The sequence below is a fragment of the Centruroides sculpturatus genome, unplaced genomic scaffold (genome assembly GCF_000671375.1).
Source record: "Centruroides sculpturatus isolate CEXI.00-Female unplaced genomic scaffold, Cexi_2.0 scaffold115, whole genome shotgun sequence".
Taxonomy (NCBI): Eukaryota; Metazoa; Arthropoda; class Arachnida; order Scorpiones; family Buthidae; genus Centruroides; species Centruroides sculpturatus.
In genome coordinates this window covers 427,464-451,840 of record NW_019384545.1, presented here as the reverse complement: position 1 = coordinate 451,840, position 24,377 = coordinate 427,464, and the positions used below count along the sequence as shown (strand labels likewise).

The 24,377-nt window shown below is 23.4% G+C and overlaps 1 protein-coding gene across 2 annotated transcripts in view; it reads right to left on the bottom strand.

Moving 5' to 3' along the window:
• Nucleotides 1-22,981, bottom strand: part of LOC111623478 — a 25,042-nt gene extending 2,061 nt beyond the window's left edge. The window contains exons 1-2 of one of the 2 annotated variants that reach the window (XM_023366065.1): nucleotides 22,883-22,981; nucleotides 20,681-20,820 (exon numbers count right to left, since the gene is read on the bottom strand). In XM_023366065.1, the coding sequence (XP_023221833.1) occupies nucleotides 20,681-20,820; nucleotides 22,883-22,885 (143 nt within the window). In that variant the 5' untranslated portion in view covers nucleotides 22,886-22,981. Of the gene's footprint in view, nucleotides 1-20,680; nucleotides 20,821-20,882; nucleotides 21,291-22,882 lie in introns of those variants that run through there. The other variant, XM_023366064.1, reaches the window with a different exon arrangement.
• Nucleotides 22,982-24,377: the final 1,396 nt, after the last annotated feature.

Here is a 24,377-nt window from a genome sequence, read left to right as displayed (position 1 = left end):
AATAAAAATAAAGGGGAAAAAAAGGATTTCTAACAAGACCAAATTTCAAAGACTTTTAATAAATAAAAATTGATATAAAATTATGATTACACCTATTTAGATATAATTTCTTTGTTGAATATAGTACAGTATATTTACTTGTTAGGGTTAATAATTTTCGGTAGTCATTCCAAACGAAAAATTTGAATTTTTTCGAAAAAATACGCCTATTTAGAAACATATATTATTAACGTTATGAATAAAATATTGGCTAGTATTAAATAATTAAGGTGGATCGATGAAAATATCGGTTGCGACTTCGACTAAGTTAACTAGAAAAATTGGGTGGAGATAGCTCGTACTTATATCAATCTTTAATGTTTCGTGGTTCGTATAAAGACTGTTCGAAAAGTTTCTATGAAGTCGCTAGACTCAATTAGAAATGTAATTAATTTAATCTCCACAAATTACCTAATAATAATTAATTATATTTTAAACCAATTCGCATTTAAAATTTTCCAATTTCATTGATTTATACTTAAAACTTAATTTTTCATTTGATTTATTATTTTTTATAGTACTGTAAAGTAGCGATGTATTATAGCGAGTTTATAGTAAAGTATTATTGTATACAGCCAATACTATACTGTAGCCTATATATAAATAGTAGAACCCCGCCATACGCGGTTTAGGTTTACGCTATTGGCAATCCGCAAAAAAAAAAAAAAAAAAAAAAAAAAAAAAAGGTAAAATACGTAAAATGAAATTCTTAATTGAGCGCTAAATCTCCATTTTTTAAGGTAGTGAAATCTCGCAGCATTTCGCTCATTCTCGTTCTGAGTAAGCTTTACCTTACTTGTTACTCGTTTCTTTGTTTTTCACTAGACACTGGGATTGGCACGAGTCTTTGTTCGCAGTTCTCGCTTGTGACACGTCGTGTCCGTGTGATTTCGGTGCTTCTATTTGTTTTATTTATGCTAATTACTTTGCAAGAATGGCTAAAAAATGCGAGGATATTGATGCCGGTAGCTGTGATAAGCCAAATAGTGGCCGAATGGATAAAACCACTGAAAATTAGTAGTTGGTCGTGGATTCGCTCCTGGCTAACGGGATGGCCACATGGAGTTTTCCGGGTTTTCTTCACGTTTGTAACACCTAATTAGGGACCAGTTTCTCATAAAATCCTCCCGGGAGGAATAACCCTCTCGGCAGATCGTCCATGTGTGGCGTTGCCGTATACGAATGAACCAAACTAAACCAAATAGTATAGAAAATACTTAATAATTAATGGGTTCAATATTTTACGCTTACACGCTTTAGTGGTCATGTTTTTATTTTACGTTCTAAGATTTCTCTCGTAAATATGGAAATCTTACGAGAGGCTTACATTTTTATGGAGGGCCCTAATGTATATGTTTAACAACTGTATGTTATACTAGCAGACCCCGCCACGCGTTGTTGTGGCTCAAAATGTATCTATTATAAATGCATAACACTTCCCCCGTGGGGGGAAATTTTTCGAAAAATCCCCCCCCCCACGGGGAAGTGTTATAAATTTATAATAGATACATTTTGAGCCACAACAACGCGTGGCGGGGTCTGCTAGTTTCTTATAGTTTCATCTGGATTAACTTCTCGAAGATCTCGAATCCTTGAGTGGTTCCATCCAGATTCCATCGAGGAGAGGAAATTGAAAATCGATATGAGGAAATACAAAATCAGCATGCTTACTAATACAGTTATATACTTAAGCCTGAAAATACAACTGAAACTGAAAATGATGCAACTTCTGGTTTTTTCGCGTTCAGTTCGACTGAATCTCATCTGAAAGCAAAGCCGAAAATATCTTAACTTTTTCGTTCCTGATCAACTTTTCGATTATTTCACCAATATGACAGCGTTTTGTAAGTCGATTAAAAATATATGCTCTCCACCTCAAATTAGTAGTGTCTTGCCCCTGTACATCGTACTTTTCCTGTTAGCAGTAGAGTCATGCCGGTCATCTATCTAACTCCTTTCGGGAGAAAATTTTTCAATTGAAATTTCGGTAGCGAATGGAAATTTATATAGGTTACAATTTTTTCAAATTGCAGTCCAACAAACCATACTAGTGCTACTATTTAACAAATAGTTAATTACATGACACTATATCAAATCGATTTAATCATTTTGTTTAAAAATATTTACAAAACCTACTCACTCAAAATAAAATTATCGATCTCCATATTGAATTCTCTCAGAAGTCTTACGTTACAACCATAATTCAGTCCGTTTTTGTAAATTTCTCTCACTCAAAATCATTGCGTTCTTTTCTCTCTTAGTTTTTTAACAATTATCAATAGACTACTCGCAAGCGATAGGGAATTGCACTTATCTTAATTACTATTCAAAACTATACAATGAAACTGTAATACGAGTATTCTGTATGATTTCTGTGTAATCTGTGTTATTGTTTTTACGAGGTGGAAATATGTTTGCAAATAAATGTCTGATATGGGAGAAGTTACTTACATAATAAGAAGAAAATGGCTTATGTTTTATATTTAACACAGGCAAATTATATAGTGTTTCACGTTTGTGTATGTAATTATGTTTTATTTGGTTTATCTTGTGATTTTATGGGAATATTTGTTTTGGGAGAGGTCAAACAGTCACTTGATGTTGCCACCTGTAATATAAATAATAAATAATTTGGTTTAGTCCATGCAATATCCTGTGAATTTAAGTTTGTGGTCGTTGGATCCCAAATTTAAATTCACAACGTAATTACTGCACGGAATATTTTTGTTTAACCTTTATACACAAAATAAACTTACAATTACTCATTAAAATATATTAAAAACTGGTATAAAATGGAAGTAGGTCTATCTACATAAAATTTAAATGAGTGATTTCTTAATTCTTTAATAAAAATAAAGGGGAAAAAAAAAGGATTTCTAACAAGANTGTTTAACGGAATAATATACAGCCTATGTCCACCCTGAAGTTCCATTCTAAATATTGGTGAAAGAATTTTTGAAATCGGATGAGTAGTTTCGGAGATTACCTGCTGCAACGAAACTTACATACAAACATTACCTCTTTATTATATTAGTATAGACATATATATAGCGCGTAATCAGAGCTTAGTGAATACTTAACGATTCTACCCCAGGAAATTTTCGGGGTAGTCCTGGATAAGTCGGGTCCCGTATCTCATTACCCAGCCCATTGTGGGTTGCTAAAAAAGGCCCTCTGAAAATTCGCTTTGACTACTAAACAAATAGTGAAATACCGTGTTTCCCCGAAAATAAGACATCCGCAGAAAATAAGACCTAGCACAGATTTTGCTGAATTGCGAAATATAAGACTTCCCCTGAAAGTAAGACCTAGCGAAGTTTTTTTTTTAGTCGTAACTGTCATCGACAGATGCTTGAAAGTGGCCGTTGGATTTTTGAAAGTACAGCCACTGATTGGTCAGCAGACAATTACGCCACACGGCATGATTTGCATAAGACTATGGCTTGGGAATCACAGATTTGCATAACGTTACGGCTGGTGATGTCTAATTGGTCGGCCGGAAATCACGCCACATGACATTTGCATAGTGCTACGGTTCAGTAAGCACTAATTGGTCATCGAGTTCGATGTTGACGCTATAAAAAGGCGACAGTTCGACACACCGGATATACGTCACTCTCGTCTAAGTTCGACTTGGGAATTTTTTTGTTCAATAATAAATGTGAATTCTTCTTCCTGGAAAAATAAGACATTCCCTGAAAATAAGACCTAGCGCATTTTTCAGAGCAAAAATTAATATAAGACACTGTCTTATTTTCGGGGACACACGGTAAGTTTTAATATTGTATGATTCAAAAACAGAAGTACCGAATCATTTGGGACTTTTCTAGCAAGAAACGTGATATTAAAGTATGAAGATATGCTGCGTATATAGTAAAACCTCTCTAAGGCGACTACATTCCGCTCCAAAGCAATCTTGGTCTCTTAGATAATTAGAAAAAAACCCTATTTTGAGAATAATGAGATCCACCGCCCATTTATCTGCATCTTTATTTATGACTCTTATTTATATAAGATTGGAAAAAGCCATGTTTTAAGAATAAATAAGGATAAATATTAATTGGTCTCCAATCCGACTGCATACTAATGTATTAAGATACAATTGGGAATATCCAAATGATAATTGGGAAGTGGTTATGTTAGAGAAATTTAACGTGAAAGGAAATGCATGTTTCAAATTTTCGTAGAGATGTTTTGTAAAATTCAAAATAATATAAAAAAAAATGTTACTATTTAAAAATAATAGTAAAATAACACCATTTTATATTTTATCTTGCGATTTCTTTATTAAATTATATATTTGTATTTTCTGTATTTAAGTAATAAAATTCGAATTTAAATTTAAAATTCGGATAATCTAAATCAGTGTTTCTCAACGGGGGCGATATCGTCCCGATGTGGGCGTTTTTCCATGTTGAGGGGCGATTAGTAACAATTTATATTTTGGGGGGGCGAAACACTTTTTTGTGGTGATATAGTAAAACATTATATTAAGAATAAATAGATATTTTATTCGTTATATCGTACAATAATTAAACAAATAACATTATACTAGTCACTAGTCTATTCAATGCAGTACGAATTTGGCGTTAGTTGCCTGGGCATCGGAATTTTGAAGTGAAGGGGGCGATACTACGTAACGGTTTTATTGAAAGGGGCAATACTACGTTGAAGGGGGCGACGATTCGTTAGAGGTTGAGAAACACTGATCTAAATCGATGTTTATACTTTTCTTTTTCATATTTAATGAGCGATTTGATAGAAAAGTTGCTAAAGTTATAGAAATGCAAAATCGTTTCTGAAAATCGGAAATCCTAACAAATAGTTTTCACCCAAGAAATAAATTTTATAAAATTCTTTTGGCCGTGTGTCGATTCGTTATAATTCAGAATATACAAGGATAAAGAAACAAATGAATAAAGAAAAGTTTTCTTTTCTCCTTCCGCCTTGTGGGCTCTTAAGAGAGTCTTCTTCCTACACTTTTGGTGGTTTCCCGAAAGATAATCTACTTAATTTTTTTATTCTAAATTTGGAATCGTTAGTGAGTACATTTTTATATACCATTTACCAAAACAATGATGAGACGTTTATTTGAAACCTGGTGTGTGTTTCCGTGACGTGTGGGTACTAAATAATAATAAAAAGCTATAATAATATAATGCCAAACAACAACAGGACACGCAAAAAAAAAAAAAAAAAAAAAAAAAAAAAAAAAAAAAAAAAAAAAAAAAAAAAAAAAAAAAAAAAAAAAAAAAAAAAAAAAAAAAAAAAAAAAAAAAAAAAAAAAAAAAAAAAAAAAAAAAAAAAAAAAAAAAAAAAAAAAAAAAAAAAAAAAAAAAAAAAAAAAAAAAAAAAAAAAAAAAAAAAAAAAAAAAAAAAAAAAAAAAAAAAAAAAAAAAAAAAAAAAAAAAAAAAAAAAAAAAAAAAAAAAAAAAAAAAAAAAAAAAAAAAAAAAAAAAAAAAAAAAAAAAAAAAAAAAAAAAAAAAAAAAAAAAAAAAAAAAAAAAAAAAAAAAAAAAAAAAAAAAAAAAAAAAAAAAAAAAAAAAAAAAAAAAAAAAAAAAAAAAAAAAAAAAAAAAAAAAAAAAAAAAAAAAAAAAAAAAAAAAAAAAAAAAAAAAAAAAAAAAAAAAAAAAAAAAAAAAAAAAAAAAAAAAAAAAAAAAAAAAAAAAAAAAAAAAAAAAAAAAAAAAAAAAAAAAAAAAAAAAAAAAAAAAAAAAAAAAAAAAAAAAAAAAAAAAAAAAAAAAAAAAAAAAAAAAAAAAAAAAAAAAAAAAAAAAAAAAAAAAAAAAAAAAAAAAAAAAAAAAAAAAAAAAAAAAAAAAAAAAAAAAAAAAAAAAAAAAAAAAAAAAAAAAAAAAAAAAAAAAAAAAAAAAAAAAAAAAAAAAAAAAAAAAAAAAAAAAAAAAAAAAAAAAAAAAAAAAAAAAAAAAAAAAAAAAAAAAAAAAAAAAAAAAAAAAAAAAAAAAAAAAAAAAAAAAAAAAAAAAAAAAAAAAAAAAAAAAAAAAAAAAAAAAAAAAAAAAAAAAAAAAAAAAAAAAAAAAAAAAAAAAAAAAAAAAAAAAAAAAAAAAAAAAAAAAAAAAAAAAAAAAAAAAAAAAAAAAAAAAAAAAAAAAAAAAAAAAAAAAAAAAAAAAAAAAAAAAAAAAAAAAAAAAAAAAAAAAAAAAAAAAAAAAAAAAAAAAAAAAAAAAAAAAAAAAAAAAAAAAAAAAAAAAAAAAAAAAAAAAAAAAAAAAAAAAAAAAAAAAAAAAAAAAAAAAAAAAAAAAAAAAAAAAAAAAAAAAAAAAAAAAAAAAAAAAAAAAAAAAAAAAAAAAAAAAAAAAAAAAAAAAAAAAAAAAAAAAAAAAAAAAAAAAAAAAAAAAAAAAAAAAAAAAAAAAAAAAAAAAAAAAAAAAAAAAAAAAAAAAAAAAAAAAAAAAAAAAAAAAAAAAAAAAAAAAAAAAAAAAAAAAAAAAAAAAAAAAAAAAAAAAAAAAAAAAAAAAAAAAAAAAAAAAAAAAAAAAAAAAAAAAAAAAAAAAAAAAAAAAAAAAAAAAAAAAAAAAAAAAAAAAAAAAAAAAAAAAAAAAAAAAAAAAAAAAAAAAAAAAAAAAAAAAAAAAAAAAAAAAAAAAAAAAAAAAAAAAAAAAAAAAAAAAAAAAAAAAAAAAAAAAAAAAAAAAAAAAAAAAAAAAAAAAAAAAAAAAAAAAAAAAAAAAAAAAAAAAAAAAAAAAAAAAAAAAAAAAAAAAAAAAAAAAAAAAAAAAAAAAAAAAAAAAAAAAAAAAAAAAAAAAAAAAAAAAAAAAAAAAAAAAAAAAAAAAAAAAAAAAAAAAAAAAAAAAAAAAAAAAAAAAAAAAAAAAAAAAAAAAAAAAAAAAAAAAAAAAAAAAAAAAAAAAAAAAAAAAAAAAAAAAAAAAAAAAAAAAAAAAAAAAAAAAAAAAAAAAAAAAAAAAAAAAAAAAAAAAAAAAAAAAAAAAAAAAAAAAAAAAAAAAAAAAAAAAAAAAAAAAAAAAAAAAAAAAAAAAAAAAAAAAAAAAAAAAAAAAAAAAAAAAAAAAAAAAAAAAAAAAAAAAAAAAAAAAAAAAAAAAAAAAAAAAAAAAAAAAAAAAAAAAAAAAAAAAAAAAAAAAAAAAAAAAAAAAAAAAAAAAAAAAAAAAAAAAAAAAAAAAAAAAAAAAAAAAAAAAAAAAAAAAAAAAAAAAAAAAAAAAAAAAAAAAAAAAAAAAAAAAAAAAAAAAAAAAAAAAAAAAAAAAAAAAAAAAAAAAAAAAAAAAAAAAAAAAAAAAAAAAAAAAAAAAAAAAAAAAAAAAAAAAAAAAAAAAAAAAAAAAAAAAAAAAAAAAAAAAAAAAAAAAAAAAAAAAAAAAAAAAAAAAAAAAAAAAAAAAAAAAAAAAAAAAAAAAAAAAAAAAAAAAAAAAAAAAAAAAAAAAAAAAAAAAAAAAAAAAAAAAAAAAAAAAAAAAAAAAAAAAAAAAAAAAAAAAAAAAAAAAAAAAAAAAAAAAAAAAAAAAAAAAAAAAAAAAAAAAAAAAAAAAAAAAAAAAAAAAAAAAAAAAAAAAAAAAAAAAAAAAAAAAAAAAAAAAAAAAAAAAAAAAAAAAAAAAAAAAAAAAAAAAAAAAAAAAAAAAAAAAAAAAAAAAAAAAAAAAAAAAAAAAAAAAAAAAAAAAAAAAAAAAAAAAAAAAAAAAAAAAAAAAAAAAAAAAAAAAAAAAAAAAAAAAAAAAAAAAAAAAAAAAAAAAAAAAAAAAAAAAAAAAAAAAAAAAAAAAAAAAAAAAAAAAAAAAAAAAAAAAAAAAAAAAAAAAAAAAAAAAAAAAAAAAAAAAAAAAAAAAAAAAAAAAAAAAAAAAAAAAAAAAAAAAAAAAAAAAAAAAAAAAAAAAAAAAAAAAAAAAAAAAAAAAAAAAAAAAAAAAAAAAAAAAAAAAAAAAAAAAAAAAAAAAAAAAAAAAAAAAAAAAAAAAAAAAAAAAAAAAAAAAAAAAAAAAAAAAAAAAAAAAAAAAAAAAAAAAAAAAAAAAAAAAAAAAAAAAAAAAAAAAAAAAAAAAAAAAAAAAAAAAAAAAAAAAAAAAAAAAAAAAAAAAAAAAAAAAAAAAAAAAAAAAAAAAAAAAAAAAAAAAAAAAAAAAAAAAAAAAAAAAAAAAAAAAAAAAAAAAAAAAAAAAAAAAAAAAAAAAAAAAAAAAAAAAAAAAAAAAAAAAAAAAAAAAAAAAAAAAAAAAAAAAAAAAAAAAAAAAAAAAAAAAAAAAAAAAAAAAAAAAAAAAAAAAAAAAAAAAAAAAAAAAAAAAAAAAAAAAAAAAAAAAAAAAAAAAAAAAAAAAAAAAAAAAAAAAAAAAAAAAAAAAAAAAAAAAAAAAAAAAAAAAAAAAAAAAAAAAAAAAAAAAAAAAAAAAAAAAAAAAAAAAAAAAAAAAAAAAAAAAAAAAAAAAAAAAAAAAAAAAAAAAAAAAAAAAAAAAAAAAAAAAAAAAAAAAAAAAAAAAAAAAAAAAAAAAAAAAAAAAAAAAAAAAAAAAAAAAAAAAAAAAAAAAAAAAAAAAAAAAAAAAAAAAAAAAAAAAAAAAAAAAAAAAAAAAAAAAAAAAAAAAAAAAAAAAAAAAAAAAAAAAAAAAAAAAAAAAAAAAAAAAAAAAAAAAAAAAAAAAAAAAAAAAAAAAAAAAAAAAAAAAAAAAAAAAAAAAAAAAAAAAAAAAAAAAAAAAAAAAAAAAAAAAAAAAAAAAAAAAAAAAAAAAAAAAAAAAAAAAAAAAAAAAAAAAAAAAAAAAAAAAAAAAAAAAAAAAAAAAAAAAAAAAAAAAAAAAAAAAAAAAAAAAAAAAAAAAAAAAAAAAAAAAAAAAAAAAAAAAAAAAAAAAAAAAAAAAAAAAAAAAAAAAAAAAAAAAAAAAAAAAAAAAAAAAAAAAAAAAAAAAAAAAAAAAAAAAAAAAAAAAAAAAAAAAAAAAAAAAAAAAAAAAAAAAAAAAAAAAAAAAAAAAAAAAAAAAAAAAAAAAAAAAAAAAAAAAAAAAAAAAAAAAAAAAAAAAAAAAAAAAAAAAAAAAAAAAAAAAAAAAAAAAAAAAAAAAAAAAAAAAAAAAAAAAAAAAAAAAAAAAAAAAAAAAAAAAAAAAAAAAAAAAAAAAAAAAAAAAAAAAAAAAAAAAAAAAAAAAAAAAAAAAAAAAAAAAAAAAAAAAAAAAAAAAAAAAAAAAAAAAAAAAAAAAAAAAAAAAAAAAAAAAAAAAAAAAAAAAAAAAAAAAAAAAAAAAAAAAAAAAAAAAAAAAAAAAAAAAAAAAAAAAAAAAAAAAAAAAAAAAAAAAAAAAAAAAAAAAAAAAAAAAAAAAAAAAAAAAAAAAAAAAAAAAAAAAAAAAAAAAAAAAAAAAAAAAAAAAAAAAAAAAAAAAAAAAAAAAAAAAAAAAAAAAAAAAAAAAAAAAAAAAAAAAAAAAAAAAAAAAAAAAAAAAAAAAAAAAAAAAAAAAAAAAAAAAAAAAAAAAAAAAAAAAAAAAAAAAAAAAAAAAAAAAAAAAAAAAAAAAAAAAAAAAAAAAAAAAAAAAAAAAAAAAAAAAAAAAAAAAAAAAAAAAAAAAAAAAAAAAAAAAAAAAAAAAAAAAAAAAAAAAAAAAAAAAAAAAAAAAAAAAAAAAAAAAAAAAAAAAAAAAAAAAAAAAAAAAAAAAAAAAAAAAAAAAAAAAAAAAAAAAAAAAAAAAAAAAAAAAAAAAAAAAAAAAAAAAAAAAAAAAAAAAAAAAAAAAAAAAAAAAAAAAAAAAAAAAAAAAAAAAAAAAAAAAAAAAAAAAAAAAAAAAAAAAAAAAAAAAAAAAAAAAAAAAAAAAAAAAAAAAAAAAAAAAAAAAAAAAAAAAAAAAAAAAAAAAAAAAAAAAAAAAAAAAAAAAAAAAAAAAAAAAAAAAAAAAAAAAAAAAAAAAAAAAAAAAAAAAAAAAAAAAAAAAAAAAAAAAAAAAAAAAAAAAAAAAAAAAAAAAAAAAAAAAAAAAAAAAAAAAAAAAAAAAAAAAAAAAAAAAAAAAAAAAAAAAAAAAAAAAAAAAAAAAAAAAAAAAAAAAAAAAAAAAAAAAAAAAAAAAAAAAAAAAAAAAAAAAAAAAAAAAAAAAAAAAAAAAAAAAAAAAAAAAAAAAAAAAAAAAAAAAAAAAAAAAAAAAAAAAAAAAAAAAAAAAAAAAAAAAAAAAAAAAAAAAAAAAAAAAAAAAAAAAAAAAAAAAAAAAAAAAAAAAAAAAAAAAAAAAAAAAAAAAAAAAAAAAAAAAAAAAAAAAAAAAAAAAAAAAAAAAAAAAAAAAAAAAAAAAAAAAAAAAAAAAAAAAAAAAAAAAAAAAAAAAAAAAAAAAAAAAAAAAAAAAAAAAAAAAAAAAAAAAAAAAAAAAAAAAAAAAAAAAAAAAAAAAAAAAAAAAAAAAAAAAAAAAAAAAAAAAAAAAAAAAAAAAAAAAAAAAAAAAAAAAAAAAAAAAAAAAAAAAAAAAAAAAAAAAAAAAAAAAAAAAAAAAAAAAAAAAAAAAAAAAAAAAAAAAAAAAAAAAAAAAAAAAAAAAAAAAAAAAAAAAAAAAAAAAAAAAAAAAAAAAAAAAAAAAAAAAAAAAAAAAAAAAAAAAAAAAAAAAAAAAAAAAAAAAAAAAAAAAAAAAAAAAAAAAAAAAAAAAAAAAAAAAAAAAAAAAAAAAAAAAAAAAAAAAAAAAAAAAAAAAAAAAAAAAAAAAAAAAAAAAAAAAAAAAAAAAAAAAAAAAAAAAAAAAAAAAAAAAAAAAAAAAAAAAAAAAAAAAAAAAAAAAAAAAAAAAAAAAAAAAAAAAAAAAAAAAAAAAAAAAAAAAAAAAAAAAAAAAAAAAAAAAAAAAAAAAAAAAAAAAAAAAAAAAAAAAAAAAAAAAAAAAAAAAAAAAAAAAAAAAAAAAAAAAAAAAAAAAAAAAAAAAAAAAAAAAAAAAAAAAAAAAAAAAAAAAAAAAAAAAAAAAAAAAAAAAAAAAAAAAAAAAAAAAAAAAAAAAAAAAAAAAAAAAAAAAAAAAAAAAAAAAAAAAAAAAAAAAAAAAAAAAAAAAAAAAAAAAAAAAAAAAAAAAAAAAAAAAAAAAAAAAAAAAAAAAAAAAAAAAAAAAAAAAAAAAAAAAAAAAAAAAAAAAAAAAAAAAAAAAAAAAAAAAAAAAAAAAAAAAAAAAAAAAAAAAAAAAAAAAAAAAAAAAAAAAAAAAAAAAAAAAAAAAAAAAAAAAAAAAAAAAAAAAAAAAAAAAAAAAAAAAAAAAAAAAAAAAAAAAAAAAAAAAAAAAAAAAAAAAAAAAAAAAAAAAAAAAAAAAAAAAAAAAAAAAAAAAAAAAAAAAAAAAAAAAAAAAAAAAAAAAAAAAAAAAAAAAAAAAAAAAAAAAAAAAAAAAAAAAAAAAAAAAAAAAAAAAAAAAAAAAAAAAAAAAAAAAAAAAAAAAAAAAAAAAAAAAAAAAAAAAAAAAAAAAAAAAAAAAAAAAAAAAAAAAAAAAAAAAAAAAAAAAAAAAAAAAAAAAAAAAAAAAAAAAAAAAAAAAAAAAAAAAAAAAAAAAAAAAAAAAAAAAAAAAAAAAAAAAAAAAAAAAAAAAAAAAAAAAAAAAAAAAAAAAAAAAAAAAAAAAAAAAAAAAAAAAAAAAAAAAAAAAAAAAAAAAAAAAAAAAAAAAAAAAAAAAAAAAAAAAAAAAAAAAAAAAAAAAAAAAAAAAAAAAAAAAAAAAAAAAAAAAAAAAAAAAAAAAAAAAAAAAAAAAAAAAAAAAAAAAAAAAAAAAAAAAAAAAAAAAAAAAAAAAAAAAAAAAAAAAAAAAAAAAAAAAAAAAAAAAAAAAAAAAAAAAAAAAAAAAAAAAAAAAAAAAAAAAAAAAAAAAAAAAAAAAAAAAAAAAAAAAAAAAAAAAAAAAAAAAAAAAAAAAAAAAAAAAAAAAAAAAAAAAAAAAAAAAAAAAAAAAAAAAAAAAAAAAAAAAAAAAAAAAAAAAAAAAAAAAAAAAAAAAAAAAAAAAAAAAAAAAAAAAAAAAAAAAAAAAAAAAAAAAAAAAAAAAAAAAAAAAAAAAAAAAAAAAAAAAAAAAAAAAAAAAAAAAAAAAAAAAAAAAAAAAAAAAAAAAAAAAAAAAAAAAAAAAAAAAAAAAAAAAAAAAAAAAAAAAAAAAAAAAAAAAAAAAAAAAAAAAAAAAAAAAAAAAAAAAAAAAAAAAAAAAAAAAAAAAAAAAAAAAAAAAAAAAAAAAAAAAAAAAAAAAAAAAAAAAAAAAAAAAAAAAAAAAAAAAAAAAAAAAAAAAAAAAAAAAAAAAAAAAAAAAAAAAAAAAAAAAAAAAANCTCCGTGTTGACTGTCTGGCCTGTAGGTAGGTATTCGTGATGCACAACCCCCTTTGCATCGAAAAAACAGTCAACATCACCTTAATATTTGAGCGAACTTGTCGAGCTGTTTTGGGGCGGGGCTGTTTCACCCACCCGTGGAAAGTTTCCGTGAAGGATTTTCCGAGTTTCACACAGAATTTCACAGAACAACGCTGTTCTTTCAAAGAGCTAATTTTCGCCGAACCCCACAAACACCACTTCACATAAACGGCCGTAGCTAATCACCAAAACAAGATATCAACAAATGGGTTGAAGGAGGTTACTCGGGGGTTTCCGCGGACACAACGCCTCCAAGCGGATTAAAAAAATAACAAACTGGAGGTGCGCTATTCAAAAAGTTCGGGAACTTTTTGAACAACCTACGTACATTTTCTTTAGATTTTAGAATTCACAATAACCATATAAAAAGAAATATATTTTTGTTTTTTGTTTATTATATACTGTTATCCAACAGAAAAGTAAACTACCTTATTTACAAATCTTTTCAAAATAGACAGTTTGACCGGGCCCTAGACATTTGTCTCATTTGTCTATGAGATGATCCGGCCCTGGTGGCACCACTGTACCCGAGAATCAACTATCTAAAACATTTTTTAAAATGAAGTCTAAAACCTGTAATTGTATCTATTATATAAAGTTATAGGCTAATTGCAATAGAAACTTACACTTTACAACAGAATAAATTTTCTAAATATCACTTAGGCTGCGTACACACTAGACGTTTTTAAACGCGCGTTTTATAGAACCAAGAGTTCTACATAAGCGTACACACTCAAACGCGCGCTTTTGGCCAAAAGCGCGCGTTAAACGCGCGTTTATAGATTTTTCTTAAAACGCGCGTTTTACGGGCGTCAGCCGAGCGCTTTGAGATATATGTGCTGCCATGTTACTGTACATTCGATCGCGCGTTTTCGGGTAGAGTGGACGTACGTTGGCCGAAATGGAGAACGATCATTTCGATACTGATCTATTTATTGATGAAATCTAAAAGAGGTCGACCAACCATTGTCAAAGGATTTTATAGATATTTTAAAAGAATTAAAAAACTTGGGTTTATTTTGTCTTAGTTTTGGATACAACGTCGCAAACATTCCATGTGTCAGTCTATCTCGTAATATTGGGTGCACCCAAAATTCTCTGCCTCTGCCATCGTCTTTTATAGTGAGGATGGAGGAGGGGCACACAAGCAATTACTTTCACGTCCATTTCCAAACTGAGCCAGTGAGTAGCTCCACTAAACGCTCGTCTAACACCGAGCTAACGCCTGGTATGTAGGCTGCTAACGCGCGTTTAACGCAACGCAAAACGCCTAGTGTGTACACAGCCTTATGGTAGCTGTTATGAATGTATGTCTCTTTAATCCGAAAACTAAGTTCGGTACACTATCATTACAGCTTTCAGGTTAGACACTTCTTTTATTGCTTTCACATATGCATTTCAGGCTTATATAAATGCTAAGCCCCTCTTCAGTGCAATAATATGGTTCTGTCTTCTAAAACCACGGTGTGTAACGGGTAACATTAGAAAGATTTTTTAAAACCGCCATTAAAATCACCAAAATACACTTTCCAAACATTCATATGGAAAACTTTTATATTTTAACATGTGCTCATAAAATCTTATATAAGTACAACTTTTAAATAATGTGTATTTTCTACAACATAACATTGCAGTAAATAATTTTATAATTTCACAATATATTACCAATCATTTTCTAACAAAACAACTTTGTATAACCATTACATTACTAATGGTCATACAAATATATACATTACTGTATACATTACAGAATAAATTTTGCAGTAAATTTTCAGCAGCCTTTCCTCACTTTTCGACGATCGCTAGATTAGTAAAGTCATTAACAGATTAGTAGAGATTCCTAAAATAAAAAAGTTACCAAAACTGACTAAACAGATTGATTCTGTTGAATACGATAAAGTTAGTCGGTTGCTGGGCTTGCAATTGAAAATTGCAGACCTATAAATTCCCACTGGCGTCCCTCTGTCCTTCCTTAATCTCGAGAACGAAGTTAGATAGATGAAAATCGAGATCAGATATGGAAAGTTAGGTGCAGGACGTCCCGATTAACTATATACGAACTGGTTTGGACTGGAAGTGACGTTATTTCAATTCAAAAATTTTCTCCAGAACGGAGTTGGATAGCAATAGGATGGTGCCGGTCATCTAACAGGAAAAGTATGATGTTCAGGAGCAAGACAGTACTAAAACTGAGAGCAATGTGACGATGTCATAATAAATAATTGTTCGTTATTTTTATTTTTAAATTGTTTTCTGATTAGTTCATTATCACTAACATTGAAATCATGAGATGAAACAGCTTCCAAAAAGTAATTATTATTATTTAATTAAAAAAATCAAGATTGCGAATTTGAAATTATTTTAAGGTTAAATTACTGAACTGTTAATTTATTTTTTTGACTACACATCGATATTGAATAACGCATATTTTGCAGCGTAATTTAACGAAAAATTGTTTGTTCTGTAACATGCCGAACCTCAAGTTTCTCAGTTTGCTGAAAACTTAAAATTTGAAAATTCCCAAACTCGTTGAAAAATTCACGTACGGTATCATTCTCGAAATTCCCGAATGTTACCCACTGTAAACTAATCGAACATTAAAGCTGAATAGACAAGGTCAAGGATCAAGCTCGCTTTTCCCGCGCTTGTTCTAACGAGTAGGCGTTGTTCTTCATTACTGGAAAATGTGGAAAGTTAAAAAGATTAAAAAGGCGTCAACCATTAAATAGTTCAATAATTATAATAATTATAACATAGTAGGTTACTGGAACAATTTCGAATAACCATTTCTTGAGTCAGCATTTCTGTGCAAAAGCCTTCTTGCAGCCAAAAGCCAATTCTGTGTTGCCCTTTTCCTAATCTCCAAGGAGGCTCCAAATTCCAACAACCACCAAAAATTCACTTCTAGCCGATTCTGCAAATACAAAAGAAACTAACGATGTTTGTCCATCATCCCATGCAACTCCCTCGTACGTTGACGAAAGCTTGGCCCTAAAAACAAAAAAGTTCGTTTTCAAGGCCAAGTCAGCCCGATTGTAACCGATGCCACCTTGTGGGAGCGCCGATCCGACATCCAATCATAGTTTGAAGCTTCTGGCTTAATGCATAATGCCTTTTTTTTTAATAGTTTGTTTCCCTCCTTTTGTATAGTCTGTGGGCACCGCTGTTGGCTATATTGATTGTGGCCAACAAATATACGTGGGATGCTGACGGGGGAGAATTCGACCCTAGTCAGGGTGGACGAGCAGAAGAGTACGTAGGACGGTAGACACCGAAACCGGTCCCCTTCGAAAGTTTAACCCATTTATTAAAAAGCAGCTTACAATTTTTATGATAGGGCTTCTAAATTGTCTCTAGGTCCAAGGTCCAGAGACAAAAAGTTCGAAGTATATAGGATATTTCCTCGACGAATTGCATGTCCCGAGGGTGTGCAATTCAACTTCAGAGGGAATGTTGGGAATCTTTTGTAGGTGAAACACAAGCACAAACAGATCAGAACTCGACACGTCACTAAACAGTTGCAGGACACCCGAGAGAATGCCAGTGAACAACTGGCGGGGAAAAGCTTCACGTCCTCGATTCCCAGTTTATATAGGATCCGTAGCCGATTAATAGCGTTCCGACTGGTTTAGATCTTCCTTTCTCGCTTCTAAATGGGTTACCACTCTTCTCAGGCGTAACAAGACTCGAATTAGGACACGAGAAAGTCCTAGTACAATTTGATATCTTGTCTCGACTTCACTCGAGAATTGTTTATGGAACCTTAGCCCCTTATTTTAAGCTATTGTGTTTTGATATGAAATCGCGAATTTTAAAGATTCCCTTATGAAGTTTTTCCTTCCACTAATTTATAATTCTTAATTACAGAATTATTTTATAATTTTGAAAATAATTTCCATGTTACGTTTGCATTCTTTTAATTTTTAAGTATGTTTTGGGGTTTCAGATCCAATCTGGAATCTCAAAAAACAATGTAAAATGAATTTAGGTTTTAACAATGCAACACTTGGGCAATCTGCTTCTGGGGGATGCCTTTCAGGAGGTCTTTTTAAGGGTAACTGGCCCCTATTCAGGTATTACAGATGTGGAGAAAACCTAGAAAACTCCACGTGGTCAGCCTCGCACAAACCCAGGACCAAACTCCCAGTGTCAAGGGAACAGAACCGCTTGGTCACTGGTGGGCCTTCATTTTACATTAATTCAATGGTTGTCAGTATAACTTAATGAGCAGCGATGCTTATATAATATCAAACTGATCTGCTAGTTGTCAGAGTGCTTTTAGAACAGTGTCCTAATTAATTTCTTTTCTGTGTATATGGTCAATAAATTTCTACAATCTGTACATCAGAGGTCCCTAAAGTGGTCAATACACTCTGAAGAGTTGGTTGACTTTTGGTATTTAAATACTGTATTACAACAATATATCCAAAGCTTAGTGTAGCAGTGAAGCCATTTTTACTTATTTTCCCAAAGTTTGCATGTGGTTAAGTTGATTTGTGTAATGCAAAATAATTAGCAAATTGAACCTCAAAGAACATAGTGATTTAAGACTAAAACTTGCTAAAACTAATTGCCATCAAAACTTCAATAGCCTTGTTAGTGCTCAAACCACATCCATCTTACTAATGATGTTGGACAACTCAATGGAGAGTAGTTTTATTTGTTAGAGTTTTAATATATCTACATTAATTATATCGGTTTAAGTGCTTTATTTTTCATATATTATTTTACTATATTTATTTTTCTTAAGGATTGATGAAGGATTGTGAATTCTTAAAAGGATTACAATCAAAAAGTTTGGAGAGCTATGTTCCACATCTTCCCAATAACAGAGAACTTGTGTAATATTACCTACAAATTGAAATGTTATGCATTAATCATTTAAATTATTAAATATATTTAATATTTTTTTTTATTGCAATTGTTTTAGTTAAAAATATTTACCTTCATTGCTGAACAAGTCATTCTAAAATAAACCTGAAAATCATGGAGTGTTAATTTGAAACATGTTCAAAATAATATACTCCACAGAACCACTTTTTCATGTTTGATCAAATATGCAAATTCTAATGCATCATCACATGCTTTATTCTGACATTTAATGATCAAAGTTATTGGTAGCAATGAATATTTGCCAATATTTATTAAACAGACAAGCTTTAATGTGATCCCGAAGCTCCTCCATATTGCTTTTCTAGTCAAAAACATTATCACTAGCTGGTAAGTGAACCAAGAACTCAAGCTGGCCAAATGAACTCTTCTCTGATAACATATGTTTTTGATTTCAATCCAAATCCAGAAAGATTTTTCAGTTTAATGTTTTTCAGTTTAATGTTTCCAACCTTAACTAACATTGATTTTTGTTATTTACTGAATATGCATTTTTGGATAATTTTTCACATTTTGTTTTACTATAATTAACTGAAGTGTGTAACTTCTTGTTAAGTGTAAAAAATGTAAACCCAGAAATATTCAAATATTTATTTTGTTTCTTATAATAAAAAACACGGAAAATATTTATATTCATCAGATTCGTCCTACTTTTTCTTCTTCATCCCGATTTTGGTCTTTAAAAATCTGATAATGCTAGTCTTGAACAATACACTAATCATTAAAATAAGATAATTAGTTTACCTTTCTAAAATAAAAATAATTCTGTATATTTTTTTATCAAGTTGTAAATCTAATGATGAAAATATAAAGTTTAAAACATTTTATTAATAGATTAATACATTGTACTATGAAAATAAATAATAAAATATGATGATTTTAATGAGCAAAATAAAACAAAAAATTATGTTTATTAAAATATGCATTTTTATTCACATTTAATTACAGAGCAAGCAAAAACTTATTTACAAAACAAATACAGTTTAAAGATGTCATTTTAGTACAAAACAGTATAAAAAAAATTAAATTAATTGCACTGCCATTACATATGAAACTGAGAATTTAATGATTACAGTTTATCAAGAAACAAATACTGATACTGAGATAAAATGCCAGTAACATGTCTACTTTTATTGTAATATTTACAATACAAAACATGTTAAAATTAGCAGTCTATCAATCTATTCGAAAACAATTATGGTTATCAGAAAATTTTGAGGTTTTCTTTTTTTAAAGTCTTTGATAAAGCCAATCATTGAAATTCTAAAAAAAGAAAACGTTCATATGGATATATAAAATATGTCTCAGAAAATCTTTCTCTCAGTATTTNTGCAAACATTGTATCTGCAAAGCATATTCTGGTACACCTGCTTAAAAATGCCTAATGTGTGTTGAATTTCTTGTGCTGAAACCATAATTCATGCAAACAGATCTTTCTTCAACTCTACAAGGGTCTTATTTATAAGACTCTTCATGTAGCCAAAAAAAAAAAAGTCAAATGGAAGTAAAAATTTACTGTATTCACTTAAAAAGTATTTATTATAATGAAAATAAAAGATTATGATAAAAAATATACATTTTTAATCTTTTTGGATGAATCAAATTCCAGAAGTGATGTCACTGAACTTTAAACAGCCATAAGTCCTTAATATAGGTTTTATTCAAAAAATTTACTGAACATTTTATCTTATTTTTTCTTAATGAATCTATTCTATAAGTTGGTAACAAGAATTTTGAAACACCCTGTATATGTATATATACAATATGCTAACTCTGAGTTAAATTTTATTATGTTTAATAGAAAAATGCTGAAAAGAAAGAGTTAAGTTGTGGTTGGTCATTTATGAGATTATTGGATGACTCTGGAATTCCTGTACATAATAAGTAAGTTATTATATTAGTTTCAGAATATATATTTAAACTGACAATAATTTAACACGTAATTTTTCTATTATTAATTTATATTGTATGTGGATTTTTATTCTTTGCTATTTTCTGAAGTTTAACTCTTGTGAAAGTAAGGGACCGTCCATTAATTACTTGTATAGCTGAAGGGAAGGAGAAGGGTCCGAAAAGTATGTTATTGTACTGTAGGTAATGGGGAGGAGAGGGTCGAGGCATTGTCTACGTGAACTTTTTAATATCAGTGGCATAGAATTTTTTTCTTATAAACCGACTAGTCGTGAATAAATTATCAGTTTAAAATATTTCTTCAATTTTAGGGTGTCTATGAACTATCGTATACATATTTAAAGGAGAGGAAGTTGGCCAAAAGTTCGCCCTTGTTCACAGCAGGGAGGGAAGGGGTATAGTGGTTCAAAAACTATACACGTAATTAATGGATGACTCCTAACACGAATTTTTATATCAACATATACATTTGAAACTAAACATTACTATGTATCTACAAATACAGTCGCAGTAAATAAAAATATACTGATACTTAGCTATGAATATAAACGAATTAATAATATATAATTGCAAAATCTAATTTTCTCGGTGACTACCGGTTTACATCGGAAGTTCATGTATAGTTAATAGGGCCTCTTGCCCCTAAGGTTTCCATATCTGGTCCCGGCTTTCATCTATCTAACTCCGTTCTCAAGATTAAGGAATGATGGACGGACGGACATCAATAGAAATTTATAGGTCTACAATTTTTTCACAAATTTGCAGCCCAATAACTGCGATTACAGCCATTAATCAAATATTTAATAAGCGATTTTAGTTGAATGTCTGAAAAATTCAAACTCTAATATAGAAAAAATAATACTTCTTAATAGAGTTTTGAAATTTGATCATTTCAGAGAGATTTGAGACATTTATTCTATTATGAAACAGAATAAATTTTCATTATTTTATCCGTAATATAAGTAGTTTAACTATAGGCACATGGCTAAACACTAGAATATATTAAGAAAAATAGAATTCAAATACAGTCGAACCTCCAATAACGGTCACCTCTAAACAACAAACATAAAAAATTAATCGCGGAACAACGACTAGTTTTTATATTCCTGTCAATGGCCGTTATTCAGAGGTTTAATGAGAATAATTACTGCGTTTTACGTATTCATTAAACTACATAAGAGATTATAAAAGCAAGCCAGTAATAATATAGGCCGAACTTCTTTCATGGAATGTTCGATATTCCATCAGGGGTTCGATCTGGATTTCCGTTCAGGCTAAACTCTGTTCCTCTTCCCAAATAACTATTCTTAGTGAGCAAATTAAAATTTTCTTAAAACAAAACGAGATATAAATTCTAATTATAAAATAATTTTCGTGATATTAGTGATATGTAAATGTAAATAAATTTGCCGGAAATTCGAGTATATATTGATTAAAATCGACTAAAACGCTTCAACTATCTTTAAAGATCGATTTAACGAATTAATTTAGCTGTTTTTATTGAGAATGTAAGAGTAGTTTGTACAGTATTTACCTTACGCACATACAAGTGGGAGTTCTCTCGCATACACCCAAACAAGCCAAAACTTCCGTACGCTCGGGAGCTCTGATGCCATCTTCCACGTCTTGAGTCTGTCCAGCAGTTCTCAGATAGGAAAGAGATAAAGCCGAACACTGCAATAGAAAACATAAATTAGAACTGGTTAAAACCGAGAACCCACGAGGTTGAAAATTACCCGAGAAGCTGGAAAAACCAAGTAAACTAATGTACAGAACACGAACTTCATCTTAGGAATTCTGTACGCCATTTTCTTTTAATGCGTGAAATGTTTTGATGTTTTTAATATAAAGTACGTATCCTGTTGAAGTTGAGGACGAATCTGTCGAACCAAATGCGAATATCGGATTTTTAACTAATTGAAGTAGTTGGTGGCTGATGTTTAATTCATAGGCGATGCCAATTATAGAGAGGCACTCTCCGAAATGGTTGAACGCTCTGGAGCATAACCATCTTGTCGATACGCTTGTCAAATCTGTAATAGTCTCGATCAAAATGATTGCCGACGAAAAAGAAAGCGTGGATGAATTATTGATTATACGCATCTGTTTTCTCTTCCTTAGTTTCGATAAGAGAAGAATTCTTGATTTCTCTGTTTTATGTTGTGGAAGTGTATGGCGCAGGGCGTTGTCTTCTCGTTAATCCTATAACATTTATGACGTTCCACTTAACGATCGTCAAATCTAGTTTTAAAAACTAGATAATTTTCGAATTTTTACACTTAACGTGGTTGGAAATACGTTTATTTTTTCTTTTTTGACAGATAAAACTACGGACTTTTTAAATTAGACGAGCGCTCTTTAATTTTGTAGCTAATAAGAGGTTTCGAGTATCAAGTATGCCATTTAAATTGATAAAATGACGACTATTATTATTCAAAAATAAAAACTGAGAATTAAATGCGTATTCTGTTTTTATTTTTTCGTTTGATTGTAAGTTTACGCACTTTTTTAATATGATACATTGACCATTAAATGTTTTCCTCCCTTTGATTAAAAGAATCTTGATTTGTCGATTCTAAATAAATTTGTGCATTAAAAATGTTTTCTATTGTATTATCTGCTACATTTTCATCGTCATTGTTGAACGTGATATTCTACGCACGTGATTAACAATTAGCCAACGGTAACTTGTGGAATTTATAGAATAATCGATAGTTTTTATAACCTAAATTATCTAGAAATTCGTTTGATATAATCGTCCGTTTTGCCTACTTTTCTGTTTTGTTCGTAACAAGAAAACAAGGTAGTCTCGTTATTGGAGACTAAATTAATCATAGGCAAGCTGAAAGACTTGTATTAGTAGGCTGCCCATATGAACATCTTCAACTTTTATCATTTGATTTCAATATTTTATTAAAATATGTGGATAATACAGCTTTTAATTATAATTTTCTCTATGACAGCAAGTACTAAAACTGGTTTTGGAGAAGTTTGTGGAGGAGAAAATTCAAATTTAAATTTTCGTGGACGATTAAATGTATTTATTGCAATAATATTAGTGATAGAGGGAGAGAGATTGTAAATGCTCTTAAAAATAGAAGAAAATTTCAGAATTTTTTTCGAACAGAACAGTTTTTCAAAGAACTATTCTGTTGTATGTTGGCAAGGCGATCTGCCCAGGGATGATTCCCCGAATGACTTTTATGGGAAACTGGTCCCTATTTAGGTGTTAAAAACGTGAAGAAAACCCGGAAAATTCCACGTGGTCAGCCCACGACCAGTATTAACACCAGTGTTCGGTGATGTTATCCACTAGGCTACTGTTGAGCTATTCGGTTCTTTGAATTATTTTGTTGTTGCAATTTGATGTGAAGCGAAATAATTTAATCATAATTAAAAGACATCAGGACTCTAATTTTATAGAGTTTTAGTATTTTATTACATTTTGGTGGAGTCGTGTGATATAGAAACATCAAGCACTACGAGAGGATTAATTGTGAGAAAACCAAGCAAGTTGCATAGTGGCCTTAAAAAACAGGATATCACCATTCCTCACTAAGTACAAGTAAAGACAATTTTCATTTTATTACACAGTATTTATGTATTTTATTTACTGTTTGTGTTTTAATTTATTATTTGCATTTGTGTTATTTTTACCTTAAATTACGTGTATTTGCTGTTTAAGTTTATCGAAATGGGTATCGTTTAGGATCTGGGAACGGATTAATTCACTTACCATTATTTCTGGAGAATATTGATTCGAACTCCAACGACCTTCTGGAACGAGTTAAATTCGAAGTACGTGGCACCCAGGGCCGGATTAACCCACTTTGGGGCCCTAGACATTTTCTTCTTCCGGGTCCCCTCCCGGCTCTTTCAATTAATAAATCTTGTTACTATTTATTAAATTTCATACGGACACTGCAGCTGCTTTATAAAAAATAAAAGCAAAATTATTTAACAATATTTCACAGGATTTAAGAATACATATAGTTAATATTATTCTTATCGCTATAAAGAATATTCGAAATTATTGGGAGTTTTACTTTCAATAAAAAGAAACATAGGAATACGAGGGTTGTTCAAAAAGTTCCCGAACTTTATTTATTACAAAAACAAAAAAAATACTTCACATACAATTTATTTGTTAGGGTCCCCTTCAATGTAGTCTCCTCCGCAACATATACACTTATTTCAACGGTGTTTCCACTTTTTGAAACATCTTGGAACGCTTTTTCCGGAATGCTGATAAGTTCCTCCGTCGTTTTTTTCTATCTCTGGAATGGTGGCAAATCTTTTTTCTTTGAGCGTGTTTTTTAGTTTGTTGGAGAACAGGAAAAAGTCGCATGGGGCAGGTCAGGTGAGTAGGGTGGGTCAAGGTCTGTATAAGAAGGTCAGGACACGGTCCCGTGATTCTATGCGGCAGCGTCCATTTTGGGACTCATCGATAGAGCTCTCCATACGTGGTTCTTGCATGAGTCGACTATTATTACTTATATACGTACTTAAAACGTTAAGCAATGAGTTATTGTGTTGCACCTAATTGTAAAAGTAAGTCTACCGACGTTCGATTGTTCAGATTTCCTGCAGATAAGCGGAGGAAAGCAAAATGTAGCGTAGGCATCAACTGATGGTTCATGATGCAGTTCAAAGAGTTTATATGTTTAAAGTTTGTAACAAGTGGTCTAAACGAGTAGATACTCTTCGTGTTTATGAACGAACTATACATGGAAATTTATAAACGATATTGGCAATCCAGATATAAAACAAATGTAATTTTTTCATTTTTCTATCTGGTGATAAAATAATTAAGCATGTAATTGTTTTAATATGACCATATTGTATTTAAAAATAAAATTATGATGATGGTATTGACTTATACTCTCAATATTTATTAATAAAACATTGCAAAAAATTTAGTTTAATAGTAATTTATACTTAATTCAATTTAAATAAAATTTACATTAATTTTATTGTCAGAATTTTTATTTTAAAAGACGTGATGGAAATCTAAATGTATCTAATTCTTATAATCTAGAGATTCCATAATATTTAATTGATTTTATTTATATTTAATTTTTTCGTTCGCGTTTCAATAATTATTTTCCACTGATCATTCAAATCTTTTATCCTGAACATTTAAAAACAGATTTTATTTAATTAAAGTAAAATTGACTATTTAATTGTAAAAAAGAAAATTTTAGCATTATTTTGCTATGGCAACAAATATT